The 25,510-nt window shown below is 40.5% G+C and overlaps 1 protein-coding gene across 8 annotated transcripts in view; it reads right to left on the reverse strand.

Annotated features, from left to right (window-relative positions):
- Window positions 1–7,833: 7,833 nt before the first annotated feature.
- Window positions 7,834–25,510, reverse strand: part of LOC138758024 (E3 ubiquitin-protein ligase MARCHF1-like) — a 459,755-nt gene continuing 442,078 nt past the window's right edge. For 7 of the 8 annotated variants that reach the window (XM_069926299.1, XM_069926298.1, XM_069926296.1 and 4 more), the window contains 2 exons: window positions 11,433–11,580; window positions 7,834–9,579 (listed from right to left, as the gene is read on the reverse strand). In XM_069926299.1, the coding sequence (XP_069782400.1) occupies window positions 9,272–9,579; window positions 11,433–11,580 (456 nt within the window). In that variant the 3' untranslated portion in view covers window positions 7,834–9,271. The remainder of the gene's footprint in view (window positions 9,580–11,432; window positions 11,581–25,510) is intronic. The other variant, XM_069926295.1, reaches the window with a different exon arrangement.

Consider the following 25,510-nt stretch of genomic DNA (forward strand, 5'->3'; position numbering starts at 1 on the left):
TGAACTCATGAATCTTGATTATTGTGTTCCAATTTGCAATTTCAATTTTACATCAACTAATGAAGTCATCAGCATATCTCCAGCAGGAGTTAGCTTCCAAAAATAACATCCAGCTTGATTTGTGCTGAAAGCATATTGGGCGTCCCGATGGAAACACACTGGCAAATATTGCACCTGAACAGTCAGTGGTGTGCAATTTAATGTGGGGATCATAGTGTTTGATGACCAGTAATTGTTTCTTAATGTTTTAATTTGCCTGTTAATTCTGTTGAACTGAGTTTAAAAAACTTTCTGATTTATTACCAACTAAGTTTAATGCAGTTCTTTCTTTTCAAAACGATCTTGTCTAATAGCATTTTTAACTTGTGTAAAAGCAGCAATATTACTAATTTTCACGTTGGCTTTTAAAAATTTTTCTTTGCATTATTAGTTGTTTATATATATCTATAGATATCTATAGATATCCATATATCTATAGATATAGATATATATACATATAGATAAATATACTTTCTATCTATTTACATAGAAATGTGTGTGTCTATTTATGTGTGCAGACACAATTACATTCATAAACTTGTGGCAAGAGAATTCAACTGTTCAGCCACTCAAATGGCTCTCAGATCATTCTTGATTAGTATCTACATTGTAATTATCTCCCTGAGCTCCATAACCCTGATATACTGAGCCAGTCTTCATCTCCTCTTAGGATCAACAGCACCGAAGGATGTAGAATTTCAGATTCCTATAACCTTTGGTCAAGGAGCAGCTGGTTGGACCATATTTTTAGATTTATGGCAAGTTCTTTCAGCACCTGGCACACTATTCCCAGGTTACCTTAGCAACTTGAAATAACTTTAAATGCACGAAGAGATGTATTATAGAAAAACTCAGTGACGTCGAATCTTCAACTCCTCTGGTGTCTCTCTTTTGGATATGAACTGTCCTATTCGCTGTTGAGCATTCAATCCTTTTAGATTACTGAATTCATTAATCATTGGGTTCCAATTTGAAATGTTAACATTACAGCAACAACTTTAAAGAACTTGAAATTCACTAACAGTTCTATTATAGAAAGTCTCAGTGAAACTAAATCTTCAACTCATCTGAAAGTTCTGATGAAATCTCTACTGACGGTCCTATTTACTGCTGAACGTTTGATCCTCTGTGATTATAAATTCATGAATCATTGATTATTGAGTTTCAATATGCAATTTTAATATTACATCAACTAATGAAATCATTGTGTGAAAACCTTTTTCTCCATTTTCTCCAAAATAGTTCAGCTCACATGTTAAGATGGATGAAATGTAAAACAGCATTATGAACACTCAAGCTTAGGTCATTGTACCTTTCTTCTTAATTTAATCCTTTAAACCAGTATATCTGTGGTGAATCCGTGTTGTGCACTTTCAGATGAAAATTATGGTGCCCAAGTCTGAACACTATTCTCCTGATAAGTTCTGACCACAACTGAAGCACAGGTTTTTCTCTTTTGTAGTTCAAACACATTGATAAGATATAAATAATCTTATACCTTATTACATCTTTTGGATAAAAGAAAATGAATGTCCTGCATTTATGCTTCTTTGCACAATAATAAGTAAGTCATCAGGGAGAATCTTTATGATTGATTACACCTGGACTGATTGAAATTTTCTATCAATGTCCAACACATAGGCAATGATTTATCTTTTTATTTTATAAATATATTGCACAAAACATTTTTATGTTTTAAATAATTTCATTGATTTTAAATTTTAAATATACGATTACTGCACAAAACATTATACCCATCTTTCTAAAGAATTTGACAAAATTAAAAACTACACAAAGTCAATTCTGGTTGAGACAGAGAAATGGGATGGACAAAGTGGCTCTGTGCAAAATCGGGATGAGGATGTTTGCATCATGAATAAAAAAACACTGATTGAATTCCAAAATTGTAAAATATATTGAAGGGCGCATAATGTTAATATCTGTGCACACTTTGTACAATGTTTTCAGTCAATTTAATTACAGTTATGGAGAAATGACTCATTTAACCAAGACATCTTGAAATGCATCCACATTCTCCTATTTCCCAAAACTGACATCCGAAGAACAATAACTCAGAATGTCTTATTAAAATGAAAAACCACCATCCAGATGCTATAATGAGGGGTACATAATGTAATTGTGTTGGAGTTAATAAGGTGATCCTCACTTATAATCACGCCATAAAGAGGGTATGGGCAGTTAACTCATTCACTTCCTACATACAAGATGGCAGGAAGTGGGTGTGGATGGAAGGCATTATCAAAAATACAATTTGTGCACATTCTATATTTATCTCATATATATTGGCTAATCCTCCATATTTCACGGTGGTTGAACCATCTTAAGGAGTTTATAAATATGTGCCTGATCATTAGATTTCTCTCTTTTTTTTTGGTGCAAGAAACCTAATATCCAATTGAATCACTTCCAAAAACACATGGAAATTGCCAAAAGTTTTTCATAAATAGTGTTGTGGCAGTTACCGCATCGAAATATGTATGAATGTGGGCCTTCACACATTTTCAACATGATCAGGTACAATTGAAGCCAGATTCTGAAAATCTGAGAAGCACATCTGGCCTAAAAGGCACACCCCCACTCCCCTGTAGCCGGAAATGTGTTGTCAAGGGGAGTTTCATTCAAAGAGAAATACAAAGCTTCATCAAGGAGGTAAGTGTTAGGAGGGAAGTCCTGGGTTCCAGGGGCTGGAGACCCAATGAGGTTACCACTTGAAGAGTTCAGTTGCGTTTTCCAAGTGTGAAAATCACGGCTCATTCAATTAATGTCAAAATATTTGTCATGTCCTGGCAATATGGGGAAAGGGTGACACAATTCGAGCAAGACATTTCAGCAAATGGCTCAGGGATTCATTCATTGCTGTATTGTGAGCCGTTCCTTGTCCTTTTGCTTCTGCTGTTCTTCATCCATCACTCCATCACTTCCAGTTTCCCCAATGTCCCCCCCCCCCACCCGAATCCTCCCACCACCTTTTCCCACCCCCAGGCCCGGGGTGTGCTTTCTTCTCTTACTCTGACATCAGTGGCTGTCTTTTGATTACTGGGTTATGGAACATTCAGCATACAATGATGAAGTTTCTGCACCTGCTGCCTGTATATTGCAGTTTGCCCACTGACTGATAGATGCAACAGAACCTCATATCCAGCAGTCCTGTTACGACTCTTCTCAATGAGTCTGGTATTGTGTGTGGCTCACATTCCACCTGCACTCAAAAGTCATTGCAAGTTGGTGCCGAGAGCCAAAGATGTGGAGAACATCTGGCAGCTCAGTCTCCTAGAACATAGCAGAAAGTTTCTTCTGATGATCCTCAACCACCTGGACACCGAGGAAGCAGAGACCATACCCATTGTGAAAAATATCTCCGTTATTAACAGAATTTCTTTTGGCCACATTCCAGCAGACAATGACTGCTGACACACGAGGGATATCAACCACGCTGGCCAATCCCAAGTGCCTAGAATGCCACCAACTCAATGTAAGCCAAATAATCGTTTCATTAATCCTATCACTGGTTAACCACACTAAGGTGATGATGAACAGTAAGTTGGCACACGTGGCTGAGATCTTCCATGAAACCTTGGAGGAAACTTGTTGTTAGTTAGTTGACGCTGACCCTCTTAGAGAGAGCAGAACAGCCTGAGTGAAGGTCATCCCACAAATTCTTGTGCTTCTCAGTGATGACAGCCTTGGACAACCTAAACCACTGAAAGTTCATCAGACGGCTCTTGTGTCTCTGAAGAATGTGGATGCAGCTTCTTTAGATGTGCAAGTGTTTGCCTGCTGCTCTGAAGTTACATACTCACTCTGTGTGCCTAGTTAATACATTCTGATACCTTCAGTAATGGTGTACTGCCTGTGATGTTGCTACTGAGGCACTCACTGATCTTCCTAGGAGCTAAATGCTGGAGAAAATACTATTAGCTGTAGCATAGTCTATTCTTTGAAAGGTACTTAAGCAGACTGTAAGTCATGTATGAAGCTGTCTAGTTAAATCCCTGGATGTCTGTCTCCCTTTAAATGGTGATACATTCAATGAGTAATATGGATTTTAGTAAGGCATTTGACAAGGTCTTCCAGGGTAGACTAATTCAGAAAGTCATGAGGCATGGGATCCAGGGAATGTTGGCTGAGTCAATTCAGAATTGGCTTGCATCAGAATGCAGAGGGTAGTAATAGATGAAATGTACAGTGCCCTCCATATGTTTGGGACAAAGACAATTTTTTTTCCTTTATTTGCCCCTGTGTTCCACAGTTTCAAATTTGTAATCAATTCACACAGTATTAAAGTTCACATTCCAGATTTTATTAAAGGGTATTTGTATACATTTTGGTCTGACCATGTAGAAATTACAGCACTTTTTATACATAGCACTCTCATTTTAGGGCACCATATTTGGAACATAGCAATATGACGTATATTTAAGTAGTCATGTTTAGTACTTTGTTACATATCCCTTGCATGCAATGACTGCTTGAAGTCTTGTTATTCATAGACATCGCCAGAGGCTGAGGAATGTTCCCTCTAATTTTTAGTCAGTGTGTGCAAAAACTTAAATTTACGTTCTGAAATTTTTTTCCTGTGACAAAAGTATTTGTGCACTGAATGCTTGTGCAAATGTAAACTTGAAATTGTTTCAAGGAAACACTATCTGCAAATGTGGCTGTAGCTGTACAAACCAGAAGAGGAAAGGTGAGGTGACGCAAATTAGTAACATCCAAATGTGGTACTTGAAAAGTTGACTAGTTAACAGAAACAGTTGGCTAAGAGATTATTTTCAATAAGTATAATTATTAATTACTACATTATTTTAGGTAACTAACCTTATGTGCACACATTAATTTCCTTTAACAGTGGCACTGCTGAGTACCTTCTCTGGTGATGCTCTACCAGGCATCATCAGCTCCTGTTCTTTTCAGGGGCTTGTCCCCTAATATTTTCTCTTCAGCATATGGAAGGCATGCTCAATTTAATTTAGATCCCATTACTGACTTGGCTGTTCAAGAATTTTCCAACTTTTTAGCAGTATGTTAGGGATCTTTGACTTGCTGTAGGATGAAATTGGCCAATGAGTTTGGAGACATTTGTTCTAACTTGAGCAGAACACAGATGAGATGACATGCTTTGGATCTTGGGCTGTTTCTTCACACCACCACAGTTTGCTCTTGCTACCACTTTGATACAGGATAATCTTGGTTTCATCTGTTCCAAAAACTTTTTCCAGAATTCTGCAGGCTCTTTTAAATACTCTTTGCAATCTGTAATCCTGTTTCTGCAGTTAACTAGTGGTTTGCATCTTGCAGTGCAGCCTCTGTATTTCTGTTCATGACGTCTTCTGCAGACAGTAATCACTGACACATCCACACCTGCCTCCTGAAGAGTGTTTCAGATCTGTCGGACAGGTGTTTGGAGATTTTCTTCATTATGAGGAGAATTCTTGTCATCAGTAGTGGAAAAATTCTTGGCCAACCCATCCCTTTGTGATTACTGAGCTCTTTCTTCTTAATGATGTTCCAAATGGTTGATTTTGGTAATCCTAAGGTTTGTCTCTTACTGTTTTATTCTTGCTTTTCAGCTTCATAATGGCTTCTTTGTCTTTCATTGGCACAACTCTGGTCCTCATGTCAAAAAATGAAAACTACAGATTCCAAAGGCGATCAAAAACTTAGAAGCAAGCTTAGCTCACTTATACCTGCACCAATGAAGCAATTAAACATACTTGAGTACTGACAAAGTGAAATGTCCCAAACATTATGGTGCCCTGGAATGGGGGAACTATGTATAAAAAGTGCTTTAATTTCTGCATGGTCAAACCAAATGTTTACAAATAACCTTCAATAAAATATTGAATGTGCAGATGTGAAGTGTTTGATTACAAATTTAAAACTGTGGGGCACAGGAGCAAATAAAGGAAAAAATGTCTTTGTCCCAAACATTATGGCGGGCACTGCCTGAAGGTCAATGACTAGTGGAAGTCCACAGGGATCTGTTCTGGGACCCTTGGCCTTTGTGATTTTTATAAATAACCTGGCCAAAGAAGTGGAAGGATGGGTCAGTAAGGCACAAAGGTTGGAGGTATTGTGGATAGTGTAGAAGGTTGTAAGTTAGAAGAGGATATAGACATGATGCAGATTTGGGTGGAGAAATGGCAGGTGGAGTTCAATCTGGATAAGTGTGAAGAAATGGATTTTGGAAGGTTGAACTTGAAGGTGGACTGCATAGTTAATGGCAGGATTCCTAATGATGTGGGAGAACAGAGGGACCTCAGAGTCCAAAACCATTACACTCTCAAGGTTGTCATATAGGTAGATTGGGCAGTTAAGAAAGCTTATGTTGTGCTGGCCTTCATTAGTCAGGGGATTAAGTTCAAGAGCCATGAGGTAATGTTGCACAAAACTCTGGTCAGGCCACATTGGAATATTGTGTTCAGTTCTGGTCGCCATATTACAGGAAGGACATGGAAGCTGTATAAAGGGTGCAGAGGAAATTTACCAGGATTTTGCCTGGATTGGAGAATGTGTCTTATGAAGCAAGGCTAACAGAGCTAGACCCAGTTTCTTCAACCCACCATCTAAATCCCTATCTACATATTTCTTTCCTATCCATTTTCCCACCTAGTTCTATCTTCCATAACCCATAAATTATCCACCAGTTTTACTTCTTTCTCAGTTTAGATATCTTGTACACCTCATTCCATTTGTCTAGCATCCTTCTTTATCTATTTTTAGCTCTATGAAACTGTCCTTTGACTGTACTTGGAATAGTGTTCAGTTCTGGTTGTCTCATTGTGGAAACTATGGGAGAGTATGCAGAGGAAATTTATCAGGATGATGCCAGGATTGAAGAATATGTCTTATGAAGCAAGGTTAACAGAGCTAGGACCTTTCACTTTGGAGTGAAGAAGGTTGAGAGGTAACAATAAGGGTCTACACAAGTATGAGAGACATAGATGGGGTGAACAGCCAGTACCTTTCCCCCAGGATAACAGCAGCAAATACTAGAAGACCTCTATTTAAAGTAAGGGGAGGAAAGGTTAGGGGAAACGTCAAGTTGTTACGCAAGTTGTAGGTACTTGGAATGCTTTGCCAGGGATGGGGGTGGTGGCTGGTACATTTAAAAGATTCTTAGACGTGCACATGGATGCAAGAAAAATAGGGGGATATAGGAGGGATGTAGGGAAGGGTTAGGTTTACAAAGGTTGACACAACATTGTAGGCCAAAGGGCCTGTGCTGTGCTATAATGTTCAAATGGTGTGTCCCTATTCAATAAAGGTCATCCATTGCACCCTAAATCACTGATTTACACCCATGTCTGCGTGGGTTTATTCCGGTCTCTCCGGTTTCCTCCCACCCTTCAAAAAAACCATACGGGGATTGTAGGTTAATTGTGCTATTTGGACAGCATGTGCTCATGGACCTAAAGACCCTGTTGCCATGCTATAGGTCTAATTAAAAAAAAAATTAGTAAGGGCAGAATGGGACTTTTGCTGAACAATTTGTTATTTGGTGAGAATAATTTCACTAAAGGCATGATTTCACCTCGTAAAGATACTAACACAATTATCCCAGATTAAATGCATGATCTAGGCATAGGAAATAGCTTCAACTTATTCAAGTTTCTGGATTTGCGTGTGAGCATTCATATAGTAAAGATATATCCCAAAATATTTGATTTTAAGAACTGTGTGATAAATTGAGATGTGGGGCCTTAATCTAATTAAACTGTAGATCTATGGTTTTTCAATTCAAAAAGCACGAGGATTCTTACAAGACTTCCATGGTTTTAATATTATAATATTATTGGGCGAGTTCAATGGCATACATATTCATTGCACCTAAATATTTTCTCTTACAATGGGATAAAGCAGTTGTGAAGTTTGAAACAGTGAAACATAATTATATAAAAAGTGGCAGCCAGCATTCTGTAATTCTGTTCAATATCGTAAAAGACACCCCTTCCTTATAAAATACATTTAGTAAATGTTAGCTTACGCTTTGATTTTTTTGTAATAACACATTTGATGTCCCTTCCAACACCAAATAGTCAATGAAGCCTAAACTGCCATTTGCTACAAATGCTCAATCCAGTGTACTGATAATACACTGGCCAAGAAAATTCTTTGGTGGTGCACAGGTCTGAAAACCCCAGGTCTATTTTCAGTCTATAAAGGGTTAATGTGACTGATGGGTGAAAATGATGAGTATCAAAATGCTCTTTATTAAAATGATTACTTTTAGTAAGCGCTGTGAATTATTTGGGCTTGACCATAAACTTTGTATATTCTTCATCCTCTGGTAAATTCCTCATTATAGTTCCCATTCTAGAACCATAGGTCAATGTAACACAACTGCTTATCTGTCAGTTGCAGGGTGGAATATTTGATTTCAAATGCAATAGTTACCTCTTGATGGTGGGCATATTTCTTGATTTTTCACTGGTTGGCATTGATGGATCACCATGACTGGCTTTCTTGAAGATAGTCACGGCATCTTACATAAAAGACAGGGCATTTGAGTCAGCAGGAGTTTTCTTTATAAACTTAAACATTGTTGAATAACTCGTCATTTCCAAAATAATGGTGGGGGTTGTTTGCTGGTTTGGACTCAGGTATCACACGCAGCACATGGTCAGACTATTGCCAACATTTAATAATTGTGTTGTTAAAAGTAAAACAATGGAACCGCAGTAATCATTTTAAGCAAGAATTTGTTGAAGGCATCAGTGTGTTAAAAATGAACCAAAAATACCAGTCTTCCTCTTCTCTATCAGCTCAATAATGTATTCTGTGCAACACTTTTCATTGGAAAACTTAAAAGTGTTAGGATAAATGTCTTGAGTTTCAAGTCACAACTTATCACACTGTTGATAGACTGGATTTCCAAGATTAGCATTTCAAAACAGAATAACTATAGCAAAATATTTTTATAATAAAAGCCATAAAATTAAAAGTGCTTTTCCTCCAGAAAATCCTATTCAGGACATTGCACACATTTTTTCTGTGAGTCACATGTACCATGTCCAACACTACTGAACACACCACTACTTAGTTAAATCTCCAAAGTCAGTGACATGTTGCTTTTGTTGACCATGTCTATACTTCTGGCAGGGTTTTGAAAAGGACTGCATTGCAGTTAGTCTTGACAATTTGATACTTCTGAAAGGAACTGATTTCCAAGAATGCATGTGGTCCTTCAAATGAACGTCAGAAAGACTTATCACACAGGTGCCACTTCTGGAATACCAACCTGCACTTCTGGTGCTCTCTGCAAGGTTGTTTCTGTCTGTGACACAGGCACAATGACACTGTCTCTGTTGTCAGAGTTATGACTATTTGAAGTGTTCTTGTCATCAATCTTCTTGCCAATGTCTGGGCAGTTCTGTACAAAGATTACCCTGTTGTATGCTTTTAGTCTTCGCCAGAGCTGAAAGTAGACCTTACACTGTACATACATGAAGACAAGGCCTCCTGTAAATCCGATGGCCACTACAACCAATTTGGTCCAAAAGGGCCATTCCAGAACACCTACAAAAATAAATACCATATTTATCCATTGCATATTTTTTTTCTTGTTGTTTTATCTTAAGATTTTTAAAAATGCTCCCAGTTATCGAATACAAATATTTCTGAAAGATCAATTGTTTTTCTGGCCTCAGTTCGAATGAGAGTCAATGCCTGAGTCAAGGCCCAAGAACCACAGGGTTAAATGCATATAAAATAATTGTGTCAGTCATCTCGTCCCCTCAAGGAGACGAGATGACTGACAGCAAATGTGAAATGACAACTTGACACCTCACTTGCATCGACTTTCCAGTGACCTATGCATACAATAATAGTTACAGGCTGCAGACATCTTTTGACTATTTGTAGAAGTTTACCTTCTCTGAATTCAAAAATCACTATGCCAAAAGTTTGGGATACAGAATAAAATTCACACTCACGGAATTTACGAGAAAAAACACAAAATGCTAACTAAATAACACATTTTTATATGCATTTAAAAGTGCACATCACCCCCATAACCTGGAGGGGAGTCAGTATTGAAGTAATGGGCAGGAGATCCCATTAAGAAGAAAATTTGGTGTTAATTTGGAGTAGTTCGATCCACCCAGAACAGTGCCCTAAGCCAAAGAAGTGGTCAGGACTTTTGGAAGCAAGATCACATTACATCTTCTTTACCACCTTACAAAGGGAAATGACGGAGGTACAAAGTTGTATTTCTGAGAGCAGCTTGAGGGGCAGTGGGATGAAATTGTAAATGTCATCCCTGACTGGCAAGTATTAACCTGGGGCTCCACACACTAGAATGATCACTGCAATTTTTAAAGGGCTGACCTTTTACAGTCCCTCTTCAACTTTGATGGATACTGCTAAAAAATTACAATCTCCTCTGAATCTTTGTGCATGCATTTGGATTTTTTTTGTTACCCCAGTATAAAACTTTACAAGTAAGTTTAATTTCACTAACATACAAGTTTCATGTTTTGCCACTTCTGGGCTCCTTGCACATCTCAAATCTCACTCACACACACAGACACACACACACACTTACTCACACACACACACACACACACACACACACACACACACACACACACACACACACACACACACACACACACACACACACATACGTACGCATTGTTACCCCTTCAAATAATTTTATCAAACTGGCCAGACAGGATCTGCCCTTCAAAAAGCCATGTTCGGTGTTTCTGATTAGTTTCTAACATTCCAAATGATCATCATTCACTTCTTATGAATTTTTCCTAGTACCTTTCATTATCACTGATGTTAGCTTCACAGGCCTATAGTTACCAGGCTTTTCCCTGCCACCTTTTCTGAAATGTTTGTTGTCTTCCGGTCTATGTCCTGTGAAAATTCAAAATCTCATACAGAACCCCAGTAATCTCCACCCTTGTCTCTGCTTATTCTCATCTGGTCCTGCAGATTTATGTATTTTTAAGCCTGCTTGGCACTTCTCTCATTCCTAGTTCTGACAAAGGATTCCGCACCCAAACCATTTACAGTTCCTCCTTCCAGCAGATGCTGGTTGTCCTGTTGATTTGTTTCCAACTTTTTGTTTTTGTTTCAGATTTCCAGCATCTGTCGTTTGCATGTTCTCCCTGATGGATTTACTCCAGGTGCTCCAATTTCCTCTCACCATTCAAAATGGTTATAAGACAAATGAATGTAATTGGGCAGCATGGGCTCATGGGCCGAAAGGGCCTGTTACCATGCAGTAGGTCTAATTTAATTTGAAAAAAAATAATGCATGCCCACCAATGCTGATTCTGATTTCTTTGTCTCTTTCACAGAGCTGAGCAAGATCCAGTATAAGGGAATTCTTTGCAGGCTTGTAAATATAAAGTTCTTACCATTGTCATTGCCCTGTTTGATCTCCTCTGCAGTTCGGTCAATGAGAACGTACAAGGACCAAACTACGCATGTGATTGCGACAATATGGAAGATGACAGAGCAAACAATCTTCCTCCTCTCACTTGTGGACATCTGCAGTTTTTCCCACTGGAAGGAACACAATGGTGAAAGACTTATTTTTCGTGGCTAACTGCAGCTTTGCAGACATACAATGTTACTTGCTAAAAAGAGATCGACTGGTAGGGTGACTGTAGCAAAGCAAATTGACACAAAACCTTCTGAGCAGAGAAGAAGATGCTTAACCACAGGAAATTAACCAACTGTTTGATGAGCAATGATCATAATCCTGCCACATATTTAGTTTCTCAGCTGGTTCTTAACGTTTGCAAATACTTCAACGAAAATTGTGGACACAGAATCAACAAGAATACCTAACCATTTCTGCAGTTGGAAGGGAACATAAGATTGGACTTGATTTCCACCACTGATCAGAAGAACCAGAATTAGAATTTATTGTCATGAACATGTCACAAAATTTGTTGTTTTGCTATAAATTATTTTTAAAATAAATAGTGGAAGAAAAATAGGAGAAAGTGAAGTAATTTCTGTGGTTCATTGACTATTCAGAAATTCTGATGGCAGAGGGGAAGAAGGTGTCCATCTGCAGCTAGGAGCTTGGCTTCAGGGTCCTGTACCTGCTTCCTGATGGTAGTATAGTGAAGAGGACATGATCAATACAAAAGTACTTCCAATGTAAATTATGTGTCTATGATTTACTTATTTTTGTAATGGATCATAATCTACAATGGATTACAGTTATCTTCATGGACTGGGATGCCATGAGCAATGCCAGAATTTATTGCACATTCCCAATCTTTGTGAAGATGCTGATGAGCTTCTTTTTTGACCTGCTACCATCCTTCTGCAGGTTACTTTTCTAGGTGCTCCTGGGTGAAGAATTCTCGGATTTAGACCCCAGCAATGCTGATTAGTAAGGGATATGAGTGGGAAGGGAAGGCTGAGAATCGCTGCTCTAGACCCAAAAGTTACTGAAATATTTTGCTTGAGAAAAATTGTCATTGGCCCAGTCCTTTGGAGTTATGAAACCGTGAACATAACGAGTCAATTAGGTATGATTAAAACAGTGGTTTTCAAACTTCTTCTTTCTACCCACATACCACCTTAAGCAATTCCTTACTAATCACAGAGCACCTATGGCTTAGGGAATACTTAAAGTGTATGTGAGTAGAAAGAAAAAGGTTGAGAACCACTGCTCCAAATACTAGTGGCTTAATTTCTTCTCACAGGACAACCTCCCCATCTTAAAAATCACGCTATTGAACCTTTGGTGTATCCCCGCCAATCACGAATGTATCATCCTTGCTCCTTCAGGAGGTTGTGTGAAACCATCAGATTATAAATTGAAATTTTAAATTTAAGTATATATTTTTAAAAATTTAAAATTTAGACATACAGCATGGTAGCAGGCCATTTCGGCCCACAAGTCTGTGACACCCAATTTATACACAATTAACCTACTACCCTGGTATGTTTCGAATGATGGGAGGAAATCAGAGTGCCCAGGGAAAACCCATGCAGACTCAGGGAGAACGTACAAACTCTTTATGGACCTGTTACAGAGTTCTGTGTTGTGTATTGGCCTATGTGTTGTGGGGTTTTGTGTTGGAAAGTGACAGTTTGCCTTTAAGAGCTAAGGTGAAGGTGGACTGCTGAGAGAGTGGGAGATGGACTGAGCATGTGCAGAAAATGATCTAAAAACTCTGGACTTGGACGACAAACCACCACTGGGAGTGGAAGAAGGCCCAAAACATGAGTCATTGTCTGGAAGACAGTTTAGAATGTTGGACATTTTAGAAGGGATGAATATTCCGAAGGCAGTCAGAAGGATCCAGACCAAACCAGTTGTTCCTCTCTCTGCAAGCAACACAAGAAGACAACTTCGAATTTTGTGCTCTCTCTCAAAGATCTTGTCGCTTCAGTTTACCAAACAAACTGAATTTTGTTTATGATCTTTGGTTCAGTTGAGATCAAAGTTTTGTGAGTCTTGTGTGTTTTTCTGTGGGCTGGTTGGAAATATAACTTAGATTATAATTACATTTACGCTGGGGTATTTGTTAGTTTTACACTGTTATAGAAGTTTGCATAGTAACCAGTGGGCATTGTTATTAAAGAGGGGGATTTTGAATTAAAGTTTGAAGGTGAATTTTCGTTAATAAAGTAATTGTTCATCTTTACCCCTGTGTGATATGCCTTCTTTGTGGTTGCTGGTTTGATCCTGTAACAGACCGCACAGGATTCAAAACCCCGGTCCCAATCGCTGGTGTTGTAAAGGCATTGTGCTAACCGCTATGCTACCGTGCCATCCCAATAGCCCTTGAATTTCTTGTCATTCAAATCATTGAACATTGAAAATAATTATTAACCTTACCTCCAGATCGCACTGGGCAGAGAATTTGAAATATTCATCACTCATGGAGAAAATAATTTTTTCCTCATCACTGTCTTAAATGGGTAAACCTTTTCTCCTTAAAATTTACATTTAATGTACTGTGACAGGGTGATCATATCCAATTAAAGATTTTAATTTTCTTTATCCTCTGTGATATCAAACATTTTCCCCATAGCGCTGACACAAGATGAGCTGTGCTAACATTTTGATATTAATATGTCAAGTCTGAGATAGCCTATGCCAACAATATAATTCCCTTGTTCCTCACTTCTTACAGTGCATTTATTCTTCATGAAATATATATAAGTTTAAAAAAGCTCTGCATCATTGCTATATTAGTGTCAGTCATGTTGTTGAATTGCGGTGAGATGCAATGCATTTAGAACAAATCTGAGTGTTTGGTTGACAGTTTTGCTGCTCTTCACTCTGCAACAGTCAGACAGCACTGCAAAGACGTGTGATTATTCATCCTGCTGAGCCTGTCTGACTCTGCTCTCGTCGTTAAAGACAGAAGAACAGCTTCTGAGGAACTGTCACGAGGAAAAAAAATAAAAGAAAAATAACAGCTTGGAATAAATCATTATCGGATGGAGAAAAATCTTATTTTGTCCTCCTTTTAATAATAATAGATTTGTCATGACATTATTCACTGTTAAAGGTAAAATAAATTTCCTCTCTCTGTAACCTCTTCACATTCTTTACCAGTCCATTCAATCACTGTTTTCCTTTTGCTTTTTTTCCTTTATTTTTCACAGACAATTTGTCTGTCGATCTGCCAAGTTTCTCACTCATTTTGTAATTCTTCTGAGCGAGGCAGATGGAGATGTGGGTTTGGGAGAGGGTGGGAGTGGCAAGCCAAGTGGGTCAGGATGATCAAAGTGTAGAGTGCATCGAAAGAACCAAAGACTTGTTGATCGAAACCAAGGCTTTTATTAACTAAAAGACTGGAGCATATCACAAGTAGGTCAACCAGTCCAGAATGACCTGGTCTGGCTAGGACCAATCCTTTAAAACCTGCCAGTAGGTGTGGCTATGCTCTCAGCTAATCACAGTCATCCTACACTACAATCTGTACATATAAACATTGGTGATAGAATCTGTACTATCATACAAAGTTAAAAGGACATGGATTTTGTGATTGCTTGGTAGGTAGCAATCTGTTTCTGAATCTCAACCTTGGCTGTGCTGGTTTTGTTCTTGATGTCACTGTATCAATGCTGCAATTAAAAAGTCAGCCTGTGTACTAGGGGTTTAGTCTTCCACTTCACATTTGAGCACCAAGAGGACCAGCACATAGCAAATTGTTAAAAGAACCGAGCTTGCTTCCTTGAAATCTCTTGGCCTGAACAATAAAAGTGAATCTCTAACTTGGCGACCCAGGCTTAAAGCTGGGACCATGGAAATGTATGGCCCGAGTGCTAGAGAACTTCAGAGAATGAGACTTCAGGTGCCCCACCTATGTGCAAAGGTTGGGTTACTAAAAAAGGTTGGGTCATGGATCTTTTTAAAAGAACAACAGTGATCGCAGAAGGGCCAACGAAAGCAAGCAAAACAAAGGTGACAGATCTTAATTTAGCATTTTTACCATGACAGAAGAATCACACATTCACAGCACAGGTAGAGAGAGATCTTTTCTCATAGGGAGCATGATCCAGTTGTATTGACAATAACCACACCAGCAGTGCGAGTATAAGACAGCACAATTTAATAAAAAATACGTACAGTAAGAGGTCTTGTCTCTCTGCAAGACAAACCTGGAAGGCTGGACTGTAGCTCTGGACAGATCTAGTGGTGTAATTACATATCACCACACCAGTTTTGGCAACATCCTCTGATAATTGCTCTGCATGCCCTCCACTGTAATCACATCCCTCCTGCAACTCAATGACCAGTCCCCAAAATGTGGTCTAATTCACATTAAATGAAGTTCTAACATAACCTCCATGGTCTTATATTCTGAAGGAAAGTAGCCTGTGTGCTTTATAACCACATTATTGACCTATCCTGCAATGCTTAAATATCTATGGACAATCCTTCCTTCGATCTTCTGTTTCTTTATGCTACTCCCATCCTACCCATGGTCCCTGACCTTGCTGGACCTCCTTAAAACATGATCTCACACTTCTCTGGACTAAATTCCAGTTTTCATTTTCCTGCTCAGCTGACCTCACCATTTCTATCTTCCGACTGCCTAAAACTTCCCTCTTTAATATCGACTGCACGCTCAAATTTGGAATGAAACTGCAAACTTCTCCATCACTCCACTTATGCTTCATCAAAATCATTTACAGTGATTGACAAGGAACGGAACACTCAACTCTATGGAAGCCTATGGGAACAGCCTTTCAGTCACAAAAGCACTCATCTACCACACCTTCCTCTCCTCCCCCTACCTTTTTATTCAGGCACCTGCCTACTATTTGGTCATACCTTGACGAAGGGCTCAGGCCAGTAACGTTAATTATATATCTATGCCACCTATGGTTGCTGAGTTTCTCCAGTATTTTTTGTGTATTAAACCACTCCTGCCTGACACTGAGCCAATTTGGATCTAATTTGTCTATTTCCCTTGAGTCCAATGGGCATTCATCAGCTAGTCTTTCTTTGGTGGACTGTCTTTACTTAATTTCCTTTGTGCTTTCCTCACCACCCCTGCATCTATGAATACAATTCTCTTGGCTTTCTGTAGTATTCAGTGAATTCACCATATTTCCCTAATTCTACTCTTTGTAGTCAATAACATCCAGGAGCAAGGGGTCCAGATTTGGGAATCCTCCCCATATTCTTACTGGACGAATATTTGCTCTGCAGTCTCATTATCCTTTCCTTGAGTATTACTCAGATTCTGACACCGATTTGTGTTCAGATTATGCACCCCATTCTTATTTTTGCCAAGTAATATTGGCTTTTTCCCAAATTGAGATCAATTATCTCTGCTAGCAGGGAGCAGATGGCAGGGAATATGGAGGATTCAAGCAAAGGGGAATGTTTGCTATTGTACACAGGGCTGGATCCTGCTGCTTGCTAGCCACCACAAGTCAGCTTGTTCCTGGCTTGTGGATGTCAGTCAATCTCTCACACTGCTACTGGACTCAGCACTGGATCCACAGGCAGAATTCAGATGCCCTTTGCATCTGACCCGTTTGTCAAACAGCAGGCAAGGCTGCAATACTAGCACAGTTCTACTCATTTAAATGTATCACTGATCTGGATTCAAAAGGTCAGGTACAATATATATTTTTTACTTAATGCTTTAAATTAATTTCTGGACAAATTTGTTGTGACAGTAAATTTGTGTTTGTTTATTCAATACCTTTTATGTTTTGAGTGATTTGACTTAGTTCCTCACCACCCACAGTCACTGGAAGCTTATTCCAGGCCTGTCTATGTACCCACGTACATTCTTATCCTGCTGGTATTCCAATCCTGATCTCATGCCAATTGCACATCCTGACCCCAGTCACAATACCAGTCAGATGTAACAGCTGCTTTCACTTGCCTTCCAAAATACAGGAGATTCCTTGACTCGCAAAGTCACAAACAGGCAAAACCTGCATTAAGGCAGCTTTTGGGAACAGAAATCCTCCCCTACAGAATTCATAAATCACTGCCCAAAAATTTGAGATATGGAATAAAATTCACTCTCATTGATCCCTTGTGAAACAAAATTGATAAATAGCACAAAAATTCTTATTTTTTTGCATTTCTCGACATGTGTGCAGATGACACAGATTTGCGATACAGAAAATGACGATACAGACTGCTTTCTAGGAATGCAACTACTCTTTGATGCAAGATACATCAGCATATAGAAATTATCTGCATACAAAAATGATCTGCATATAGAAATCATGTGCAAAACAGAAATTATTTGTATATAAAAATGATCAGTAATAGAAATAATTTGCATATAGAAATTATGTGTCTACAAACTGATTTGTATATAGAAATTATCTGTAAGGAGGATGCAATTTAAATTTGTGAACATGGTAACTAACAAATGAAAGGGACCCTGATTCCTGACTCTTGTTCTGGGGTAAGTTCCTAGGGCTAAACATCCTGGAGGTAAACACTGACTTCTCCTAGTCCACCCTTTCAATAGCCCCTTTTCCATTGGCACCATGTCCCAGGAATTAACTGAGAATTTACTGGGACAGGGTCCAGTAGAAAAGGAAAACTGACTAATGTTGGAACCAAAGGGTTAAGTAATCATGGAAAATATGCCTATGTACTATTCATTATGTATTCATTAATCCATTACTATGTAACAATTTACTGTTTCAGGGAAATATTAATGCAATTAAGTAACAGTCACAGTATGTAGAAAAGTTGGCTGATTATAGTATGTGTAGAATTTGCTGCCTCCAAATACAAAGAGAGAAAATACTTTCATCCCCAAGGTTACACTGCTAATTGTAAAGCACACATGGGAGAAACAGGATAGCAGATAGAAGAAGTTAGACAGGATGAGGTTGGAGGAACCATAGGGATAGTGATTTATTCTGAAACAGGCCAGTGACAGGAAGATAACTGATAAGTGATAAGAGTACCATGACTGAGAATGTCAGAGACAAACAAAATGGATAAACCAATTTAGTAGGAATATTAAGTCATAAGGATACACGGGAGGTGTTGATTAGAACAGAAGACTATGGCCAGACGAGAACAAAGAAATAATTAGAAATATCTGGGGTATGAATTGACTTCTGATCAAAACAACAGGATGTTCTGGCATTGGGGATTAAGATAGGAGGTCTACACCATCGATAAGTGCAGAGCAGGAAATTGCTTGAGATAAATTTTATGCAAGGAGTTTATCAAATAAAGCCAACTCATGGTCAATGTAACAATGTTGATCTATGTAAACAGAAGAGACTGGACAGTAGGAGTCAGTCTTGGGGAATAGCTCACTGAGCAGGTGACCTATGAACTAACGACTGAACCAGAGCTCTGTTAAGCTTTATTCTTGTGCTATGTAATAAACTGATTGTGAAACCGAATACCTTCTCCTATCACTTCATTCAACGAGCACGCTGGACTCAGACGACACATAGACCAAATTGAGGGTAGGGTAAAGCCAGAGTCCGACACTGAACACCGGCATCAAATGACGTCATTTCACGCTGGGGATTAACTGCCTCTACACCTACTCATATCCCTTGTGTTTGCTGACGCTGGCATGCTGATAAAACAGTGGAAAAGGGACAGCAGAACGTCACCCACTACCATTTGAAGGGAGAACACTTTGATCCTTTGGGGTGAGTTGTATTCAGTGGAAAAGCAATTAGTGTTCGAATGGAAATAGACAAAGGGCTTCCTATCTCGGGATACTGCACAGCCAATTAACTGGGATGCCAGAGGAAAAGGGGATGATACAATGACAGGAAAGCACATCAGAAGCCTGATGAAATTTGGCATGTCATCTGCATCCTTTAACAATTAAAGATAGACTATTGAAAGCATCCTATTGGGTGCATTACTGCATGGTACAGGAACTGCTGTACCCAAGACCACAAGAAATTCCAGAGGGTTGTGAACGTGGCTCATGCCATCACACTTCCCCACCCCCCACCTCTCCATTGACTCCTTCTACAATTCCCACTGTTCTTGGTAAAACAGCCAGCATTTTAAAATCATCCCATCCTCGATACACTCACTTCAGGAAGAAGATTCTTGAGTCTAAGATGCCAAACCACAATAATCAAAGACAGTTTCTTTCCTGCCATTATCACATTCCTGAATGAACCCAAAACAGTAAAATTATACTGTCTTTGCCATGTACCAACTTATCTCCCTCTGTAACTCTGCACTTTTGCTACTTTTGTGTCTTACTGGGCTGTATTATGTACGAGTTGTCTGCTGATCTGCTCAAAAAGCAAATCTGTATCACTGCAACTTTCATACCAATAACATTAAACGTAAACTTGATGAACTTAAACTTGCCTCATGCTACAAATGATATTTCACAATACTTTCCAGCATAAGAAGTCACAAATGCAATCCATCTCATGGCAGACACCATTCAGTGGACACCAAGGAAGAGGCCTCTTGACTCAAAGTGCGCAAAAAAATCTGATGTTGTACAAATTTTTTTTCCTGTGACAAAATGCACTGAATGCTTGTGCAGATATAAACTTGAAATTGTTTCAAGATCATTTTGGCACAGCCTATCTCACATGGCTAATAAAACTGTATTGGCATGTTTTACTATAAGACAAGTATGATTGCATTCTACAAAGTAACATATTTAATTAAGATTTTATTTTCTAATTGTTAATTATTTTAGGCAACTAACCTTTTGTGCGTACATCCATTTTCTTTGTGTGCTGGTTGCAAAACATGTGCATGTGCACACGTGTACAACTTAGAGGGAACAGTGCTTGGGGGTTGCCGATCTGTGGATGATCAATCATTGGGCAATGAGAGACTTACAACCAGCGATATCATAAGCAGATCCACTGTGGGGCGCATGAATGACAGATGAACATTTCAATCTTGCATGGCAGTGATGTAATTGGCCCCAGTTAATGCGGGAGAAGCTCAAATGTTTGTACAAAGGGTGGTTTCTGTGGCTGCACCCCTGGACAGAGAAATCTAATGGTTGATGAATGGTGTGGTCTGAAAATTGCAGGATTCCCCCCCTTGAGAAAGCTGTAATGTCATTATCAGATAACAGTAAGCTGTATAATGGATCAGAAGCCCAAGGCTTAGCCACTGCTTGTGCACTCCACGGCAGTGAGGTCTGGTGGATGTTACGACAATGCAACGTCATGAACAGCCCAGCAGCTGGATGTTGTGAAGAGTGAGATGGATCGTTCCCAGCAACCTGTTTCATTTACTGTATCATGGGGGTTAACGTGAACTAGTTAATGAATGCCACTGCTTTTTTTAATCCTTCAAACGTGAAACAGATTTAGTGTGCAACTTGAGGCAAGTTATCCCATGCTATTACAGCGCCACCCACCCAGTTGGAATTCCGTGCTATGTGTTTGTACATTCTCCCTGTGTCCTTGTGGGTTTCCTCTGGTGTTCCATTTACCCCCATGTACCAGAGTCACACAGGTTAGGTCAATTGGACACATGGATAGATTTGGGTGGGCTGGAAGGGCTTGTTACCGTGCAGTATCTCAACATTTAAAATAATTCTTGGAAAAAAGCATTTCTGAGAATGACGACTAATGGGTGAGCAATGCCATCTAGTGGTCATAAGTTCATTGCACTCTAAACACCACATCCTTCTTTCAGTTCAGGTGAATCAAGATTTCTTGTTGCAATATGATTTTGTTCTTATGTTAAAATAGGATCACACTTTCATCTGAAGATGCACTCGTAATTTCTCCAAATGATGCAGTCAGGTCTAGCACTATAAAAAGACCTCATTTTTTTTGGATTACAGTAAATTGTGCATATTTATTATCTATCTTTTCTGTTTATTACCTCTTTCAACATGGTATTTTTTTACCATAGAGGTGTTTTTACAATGCACCTGTTTGACTGTAGCCAGTAAAAGTTTGGGGCATACGTACATTGTACTTATGCCTATATGCTTATACAGACAAGGCTCCTCAACTCTTCCACGTCTTCATATGCTGCAAGACCTGCTGAGTTCCTCCAGCATGTTTGTGTTTTTATTACAATCACAGTGTCTACAGATGCTCATGTTTCATAACATTATTGAGGTGATAAACAAGACAGAAGGTCCCAACTGTTCAAAACTCAACATTCAGCACCACATTAGATTAATGTTCAAGGGGATGGTGGTGGGGATGGTTAGAAGGGGATGGTCAGTGGAGTCACAAGTGTATCTGCCTAGATTGGAGGAAGAATGTGCAAGTGTTGCATGGCGTTTATTTCCAATGGGTGTCCAGCCAGAATGAAGGCGTCCAATCCTTGCATCTTACAAACCCACTGATCATTTTCAACACCTGAATTATATTGTGTATTAAATGCAAACCATATTACTGTAGCTTTAGTCTTGGAGTCACAGTTCTTCTTTGGCTTGGCTTTGCGGACAAAGATTTATGGAGGGGGTAAATGTCCACGTCAGCTGCAGGCTCGTTTGTGGCTGACAAGTCCGATGCAGGACAGGCAGACACGGGTTGCAGCGGTTGCAAGGGAAAATTGGTTGGTTGGGGTTGGGTGTTGGGTTTTTCCTCCTTTGCCTTTTGTCAGTGAGGTGGGCTCTGCGGTCTTCTTCAAAGGAGGTTGCTGCCCGCCGAACTGTGAGGCGCCAAGATGCACGGTTTGAGGCGATATCAGCCCACTGGCGGTGGTCAATGTGGCAGGCACCAAGAGATTTCTTTAGGCAGTCCTTATACCTCTTCTTTGGTGCACCTCTGTCACGGTGGCCAGTGGAGAGCTCGCCAAATAACACGATCTTGGGAAGGCGATGGTCCTCCATTCTGGAGACATGACCCACCCAGCGCAGCTGGATCTTCAGCAGCGTGGACTCAATGCTGTCGGCCTCTGCCATCTCGAGTACTTTGACGTTAGGGATGAAAGCACTCCAATGAGTGTTGAGGATGGTGCGGAGACAACGCTGGTGGAAGCGTTCTAGGAGTCACAGTTACACAGTAAAGAAACACACCCTTCTGCCCAATTCATCCATGCCAAAAATTGTCTACCTGAGCTAGTCCCATTTGCTTTAGTTTGGCCCATTTCACTCTAAAGCTAGGTAATTTAACTTTATCTTAAGCATTAATATTCTCAGCATCTTATCTGATCTCAAGCGGTGGTTCCAAAGATACAATCTTCCCATTTATGCCAACAGAGGGCAGCATCACACTGACTATCTCAGGCATGAAGGAAACCCAGGAAACATGCACAGGTCATACAGTAAGTGGGGGGGAAATCCCGGGATCAGGCTCTTTTGGCCACAGACGGCAGCTGTCGTCATCATGTGGGACCTGCATGCGTGCCAGATGAACGCCACATCCTGAATGAGCTCAAGTTCTGTTACACGTTCCACACTTGCTGTGGATTTTTTTAAAATTTCCAAAGTCAATAAGTTCTTTGGCTTTTTGACAGCTGCCTTGAAATTGCTCAGCTCATATTACTAGGTTCTTGGGAGCTAATAAACTTTTCAAGAAAGCACAGCAATACCTCTACTTTCTTAGAAGGCGAAAGAAGTTCAGAATGTCCCCTGTTCCCTCAACAATTTCTACCGGAGACTGCAGATGCTGGAAAGTGAGCTAAACACATTTTGCTGGAGAAACTCAGTGGGTCGAGCAGCACCAGTGGGAGAATAAGAAACAGTCCTCCTGCTCTCATTGATTCTGCAGGTTGCACCAGTGAAAGCACACCAGGTAGGTGAGTCACAGTGTGGTATGGCACATTGTTTGCTCAAGATCGTGAATGCAGCTCAGGACATCACAAAACCTTCCCTCCCCTCCATGGACGCCATCTCCCAATGTCTAGGAAACGCATCTGAAATACTGTAGGGACCATCACATCCCCAAACACACTCTCTGGTCCATCCTCCCATCAGGAAGAAGGCTGAAGAGTATGAAATCATGACGTATTTGTCTTAATGAACTGCTTCCTCCCCATGACCATCAGGTTCCAGAATTTAACCCTGGAACAGTGCTCTCATGCTCCCTTGTTTTGTACTGACTGATCTGATGTTTGTATTGTAGCTCTAATCCCCATAAAAGTGTTTCTGCCCTTCAACATTACATGGCTGATGAATGTTAGAGTTGACTTGTTAGATTGCTCGTGGAAGAACCCATCTCATTCTACCAGGTCTAATATGACCAATAAACATAAATAATTTGCAGCCTTCTGTTGAGAAATTCAGCAATGCATGAGCCACATGGCATGTGAGCTGTTGAATTAGGTGCATAATGAACAGGTCTGTGGTGCACGTGTGAGAGGAAAGCATGGAAGATGTTATTGGCTCCAATCAGTGAGGGGAGGGGGTGTCGGGGTGACCTCCGGTAGGTGTTTGGAAGTATGGTGTGGGGAACTGCAGCTGGGGGCAGGAGCAAACAGTTAGCATGAGTGTAATCAGCTCTAATTGGTGAGGAAAGATGGGGGTGGGGGGGGAGTCGGGGTCACTTCTGCTGATTGGGAAGAAAGTAACTGGAAGTTGAGAACAGCAGCTGGCACCACATGTGATTGGTAGTTGGAGAGGTGGCGCTGTTGGTGGGGACGTGTTGGGTCGAAGGTCGCAGCGGGGCATTGGGTGGTGTTGGCAGAAGGTGAATGGGTTGGCCAAGAAGGTTGTCAGGCTGAGACATTTTATTGTCATGTTGAGGCAAGCCTCACAGCAGCAATGGAAGCTTGTTTCTGCTAAGGTGACCTTCCAACAGGACATGTATCAGGGGAAATACTTTGAGCGGTATTCACTGCGTGTCAGTGTGAAGGCCCTGTTCATGTGAGTGCTTTTTGCACAAGGAGAACCCGGAAGGTGAAATAAGCCTCCAATGAACCACCTGGATGTTGTATTACATTGTCTTCTTCTTTGGCTTGGCTTCGCGGATGAAGATTTATGGAGGGGTAAATGTCCACGTCAGCTGCAGGCTCGTTTGTGGCTGACAAGTCCGATGCGGGACAGGCAGACATGGTTGCAGCGGTTGCAGGGGAAAATTGGTTGGTTGGGGTTGGGTGTTGGGTTTTTCCTCCTTTGCCTTTTGTCAGTGAGGTGGGCTCTGCGGTCTTCTTCAAAGGAGGTTGCTGCCCGCCGAACTGTGAGGAGCTAAGATGCACGGTTTTAGGCGATATCAGCCCACTGGCGGTGGTCAATGTGGCAGGCACCAAGAGATTTCTTTAGGCAGTCCTTGTACCTCTTCTTTGGTGCACCTCTGGCATGATGGCCAGTGGAGAGCTCGCCATATAACATGATCTTGGGGAGGCGATGGTCCTCCATTCTGGAGACGTGACCTACCCAGCGCAGTTGGATCTTCAGCAGCGTGGATTTGATGCTGTCGGCCTCTGCCATCTCGAGTACTTCGATGTTAGGGATGAAGTCGCTCCAATGAATGTTGAGGATGGAGCGGAGACAACGCTGGTGGAAGCGTTCTGATGCCAGTAGAGGACCCATGATTCGGAGCCGAACAGGAGTGTGGGTATGACAACAGCTCTGTATACGCTTATCTTTGTGCGGTTTTTCAGTTGGTTGTTTTTCCAGACTCTTTTGTGTAGTCTTCCAAAGGCACTATTTGCCTTGGCGAGTCTGTTGTCTATCTCGTTGTCGAACCTTGCATCCGATGAAATGGTGCAGCCGAGATAGGTAAACTGGTTGACCGTTTTGAGTTTTGTGTGCCCGATGGAGATGTGGGGGGGGCTGGTAGTCCTGGTGGGGAGCTGGCTGATGGAGGACCTCAGTTTTCTTCAGGCTGACTTCCAGGCCAAACATTTTGGCATTTCCTCACAGAAATTGAATTGAGCAGCACCAAGCACAATATGATGTGATAAAAGCACAGAAATGCTGGAGGAACTCAGCAGGTCTTGCAGCATCCATAGGACCTGCTGTGCTCCTCCAGCATTTCCGTGGTTTTACTGACTTCTGTGTTTCACACAACGTGATGTGATGCAACTTGTCAGTTGCTTTGTTTCCAGTCTACATGGCAGCTGCTGTCCCCTCTACTGGGCAGCAGACTGCAGAAT

Source organism: Narcine bancroftii, chromosome 3 (genome assembly GCF_036971445.1).
Source record: "Narcine bancroftii isolate sNarBan1 chromosome 3, sNarBan1.hap1, whole genome shotgun sequence".
NCBI lineage: Eukaryota > Metazoa > Chordata > Chondrichthyes > Torpediniformes > Narcinidae > Narcine > Narcine bancroftii.